We start from the raw sequence: 4445 nt of genomic DNA, 5'->3' as shown, positions 1-4445 counted from the left end.
GGCTTCATCAAATCCAGACGTGAACGTATGTTTCGACCAAGGAACATTTTGGCTGGTGTTTCGTTAGTGGTAGCATGAGGTGTGTTGCGGTACATCAGTAGGAAATTTGCTATCTTCTTGTTTAAAGAGGCTGATTCTGATTTCATTGCCTTCATACTCTGTTTGAAGGTTTGCACGAATCTTTCTGCTTGTCCATTCGTTGCAGGATGGAACGGTGCTGATCTAAAATGGTGAATCCCATTGCTCTTCATGAATGTTTGAAATTCCTCTGACGTGAATTGCGGTCCGTTGTCAGAAACGAGCTGTTGTGGTACGCCGTTTCTTGCGAATACTGAGCGTAGTACCTCAATAGTGCTTGTTGCTGTGATCTTGTTCACTGGAAACACCTCTGGCCATTTAGAGTGTGCGTCGACTATAATCAAAAACTGTTTGTTCATAAATGGACCAGCAAAATCGATATGGATGCGTTCCCAAGGTGAACTTGGCCATTCCCAGGGGTGGATGGGTACCTTTGTTGGGTTGTTTCGTACTTTGTTACAACCAGAGCAGGTTTTGGTTATCTGTTCAATTTCGGAGTCGATTCCTGGCCACCAGATGTGACTTCTAGTGAGAGCTTTCATTTTCACTACGCCTAGGTGAGTTGAATGGATGACCTCCAATACTTGTTTCCTTAGGGTGTCTGGAATGATTACTCGTATTCCCCACATGAGACATCTCTGATACGTTGTGATTTCATCTCGACGATTATAGTACGCCAGTAGTAACTTGTCGTCTGGCTTAGTTGACCATCCAGACATGGTCTGTTCATAGACTCTACTTAAGATCTTGTCCCTTGTTGTCTCTCGCCTGATTGTTGCGCTTGTCACTGGTAACTGTTCAAACTGACTTAAGTGAAAAATGTCAACAGCTTCTTCCTTTTGACCCTCTGGGGTTACTTCGAACGGTAGTCTTGAAAGGGCGTCAGCGTTAGTGTGTCGCTTAGTGTTCCTATACTCTATGTCGTAAGTATAGCCTGATAGAAACATAGCGTATCGCTGTAGTCTTGTAGCTGTGGTCACTGGTATGCCTTTGGTTGAGCTGAAGATGGTTACTAGTGGTTGATGATCCGTAACCAACGTAAACTGTCTTCCGTAAAGGTAGGTGTGGAATCGTTTGATTCCAAAGATGATTGCTAATGCTTCTTTGTCAATTTGAGAGTAGTTTTTCTCTGCTTTCGTTAAGGTGCGAGAAGCGAATGCTATTGGTCTTTCTTGTCCATCGATGATATGGGACAGAACTGCGCCGACTCCATATGGTGACGCGTCGCATGCTAAGCGGATAGGTTTCTTGGAATCATGATGACACAATACCAAATCTGACGTGACCATCTCTTTTACCTTCTCGAAGGCTTTGTCACATGCTTTTGTCCACTGCCATGCTTTACCTTGTTCTAGTAGCTGGTGGAGTGGTCTCATTACCGAGGCTAGCGCTAGGTCTGGTAGGAATCTGTGGTAATAATTTACGAGGCCAATGAATGCGCGAAGCTGAGTGACATTCTTTGGTGCTGGAGTATCACTCACTGCTTTAATCTTCTCCTCTGCCTTGTGTATGCCGTGCTTGTCTATCTTGTGTCCACAGTATTCGATCTTATCTTGGAAGAACTGGCATTTGTCTAGGTTGACCTTGAGTTGGTACTGTTGCAGACGGCTCAACACACTTTCCAGATTGTTAAAATGTTCGGTATTGTCCTTACCAGTTATTATCATGTCATCTAGGATGCATTGGACTGATGGTATTCCTTGCAGAATCTGTTCCATAGTCCTCGCCATATTGCTGGTGCAGAAGCGATTCCAAACAACATCCGGTTGAACTGGTATAGACCCTTGTGCGTATTCACAGTTAAATACTTATTTGAGTTTTCTTCCATCTCCATGTGTAGGTAGGCTTGCCTCAAATCGATCTTTGTGAACTTTTCTCCATCTGCTAACGATGCGAACACATCTTCTATCCTGGGTAACGGGTACTGGTCCACTGCAAGCTGGGGATTAACTGTGAGCTTAAAGTCTCCGCAGATTCTTACTCTTCCGTTTTTCTTGAGTACGGGAACTATGGGTGTGGCCCACTCGCTTGTTTCCACTTTGGATATTATTCCCATTTTCTCTAGCTCGTCTAATTCTCGCTCCACCTTTGGTCTCAAGGCATATGGTAGTTGTCTGGCTTTCAGAAATACTGGTTGCGGTTCCTCTTTGATGTCCTTCACTTTTCCAATTCCTTCTTCAAAGACTGTTGGATATTTGTTTAAGATATTGTCTAGTGCGTTGTTGGTACTTGCAGGTTCCTTATTCAGTGTTAACACGTTGTTTATCTCTTTCCATTCTAACTGTATCGCTGCTAACCAGTCTCGGCCAAACAGTGCTGCTGTGCCTCTCTCGACTAGATATAATTCGAGGTTTTTCTCTTGATTGTTGTACTTTACTTTGACGCGTGTGATTCCTAGCGGATGAATTTTCTCTCCTGAGTAGGTTTTTAAAACAACTTTTGTGGGCTCAATTTTAGCCTTGCCGACTTGCTTCTCAAATTCATCTTTAGACATAACTGAAAGTGCTGATCCTGTGTCAAGCTCCATTGATACTTTCTTTCCATTAATATTTAATGGTAGTTGAATGGGCTTAGTTTTCTTCTCTTTTATCGAATTAATGTATAAGCTTCCTACGGGAAGTTCATTGTCGCTGTCCGACTCGTCTTCGCTATCGGCATTGTTATCGAGGGCGTGTACATTCCGGCGTGTATGGCGGCGTGTTTGTTGTCTGCGTTTAGCTAAACATGCTTTCTCGATATGTCCTTTCTTCTTGCAAAAATAACATGTAGCTTCTTTATGTTTACATGAATTAGATGAATGACCTGGTTTATCACATCTAAAACACGTATTATCTCTTGGTTTAAGCTGATTTTCGGTTGGTTTTCTAGGCTTTGCTTTAGCTATCTTGTTTACACCAACTTCTTTGTGCTTACCTTGTAATTCAATGGCGTCTTTCGCGGCCATTTCCATTGCTACGGATATTGCGATAGCTTTTTCCAGTGGTAACGTAGATTCTGAAAGCAATCTTTTCTGTATTCCGGTATTACGGATTCCACATACTAATCTATCTCTGAGTGTGTCGTTCAGGTTATCGAAGTTGCAGTGAATCGCCAACTTCCTTAGTTGTGCTACATAGTCGTTTATAGTTTCTCCTTCGTCTTGCATTCTTGTATGAAATCGGAAACGTTGAGTGATTACAGACGGTTTAGGCGATAGTTGTCTCTCCAAAAGGTGTACGATGGTATTATACTCAAGCTCAGAAGGCTTTTCTGGAGCTGCTAAATTTCGTAAGAGATTATAAGTTTTACTTCCAAGTAGCGTAAGAAGCGCGGGAACTTTCTTCTCTGTTTTGATCTCGTTGACTGTAAAATATTGTTCCAAACGCTCGATGTAGGCACTCCATGTTTCTGTAGCTTCGTCGAATGGTTCTATTCTTCCAATAAAGGCCATTTTTGTTTGTGAAAACCAAGGAAATCTCACATTATTTCAAGAAGAAGTCCTCCGAATTTTTACAATGTGGCCATCCTCGTCGCCAGTAATTGTGGTGTATTTGTGTTTTATTATGTACGATCGTCATATATAATTACATGTCAATCAATGCAAATCTAACAACCCCTGATGATAAATACTTGGTAGATCGAACGACTATCCCAGAGCTTCCGTAGTTTTATATTGTATTCCCTACCACACCGCCGCGACGCATGAGCTCATGTTTCGTAACGTTGCCTTCACTCGAAACACTTTAATTCTTACTACTCAATTTACTTTGTACGATGTACTTCATCGTTTACTGTATCATTGCTACCTATCTACGATACATCTCCATAATACTCTCATATACGTCTCGTGCGCTCAACTGTTCCAATCACCCACTGCCTTAATATTTATTTATTTCTATGCTATTTATTTATATCTTTTTCATCATTTTTCTTCAATCATTTTTCACATACGTACCCCCCCCCTCCACACCACTTCCCCCTTTGCTTGAGCCCGAATACCTGTGTCAAACATAGTGTTTGTCGGGTTTTTAATACCTGATGAATCTATGTTTTTAAATTTGTGGGTAACAGTGTTGAAGATTTGATTAGTCTTAAAAACAGACAATTTATTGGTAAAGTCAGTAGCACAAAATTTTTGGGTGTTCTGTTAGATGAACGCTTGTCGTGGGATTCACATATCACAAGGAAAATTGCCAAATCAGTTGGAATCTTATATAAATGTAGAGAGTACCTTAATCTTGATATTATGAAAAGTTTATACTATAGTTTTATATATTCGCATTTATCATACGGTGCGCTCATATGGGGAAGTAATTATAAAACAAAGGTATTACCTCTTCATATTCTTCAAAAACGAGCCCTTTGTATAATGACCATCTCACGTGCAA

At 41.2% G+C, this 4445-nt stretch overlaps 1 protein-coding gene across 1 annotated transcript; it reads right to left on the bottom strand.

Moving 5' to 3' along the window:
* Positions 1-1750: 1750 nt before the first annotated feature.
* LOC148906756 (uncharacterized) lies at positions 1751-3508 on the bottom strand. Its single transcript, XM_089038117.1, has one exon. It carries the CDS (start codon positions 3506-3508, stop codon positions 1751-1753), a length of 1758 nt encoding a protein of 585 aa, XP_088894243.1.
* Between the last annotated feature and the right edge of the window lie 937 nt (positions 3509-4445).

The sequence above is a fragment of the Actinia tenebrosa genome, unplaced genomic scaffold, assembly GCF_029948245.1.
Source record: "Actinia tenebrosa isolate PJP-AT-01 unplaced genomic scaffold, QUT_ActTen_1.0 PGA_scaffold5__44_contigs__length_20552954, whole genome shotgun sequence".
Classification (NCBI taxonomy): domain Eukaryota; kingdom Metazoa; phylum Cnidaria; class Anthozoa; order Actiniaria; family Actiniidae; genus Actinia; species Actinia tenebrosa.
This window is presented reverse-complemented; position numbering and strand designations above follow the sequence as displayed.

What these genes read in the sequence shown, in the direction of transcription:
- LOC148906756 (XM_089038117.1), bottom strand. Translation starts at nt 3,508, where the DNA reads ATGGCCTTTATTGGAAGAATAGAACCATTCGACGAAGCTACAGAAACA.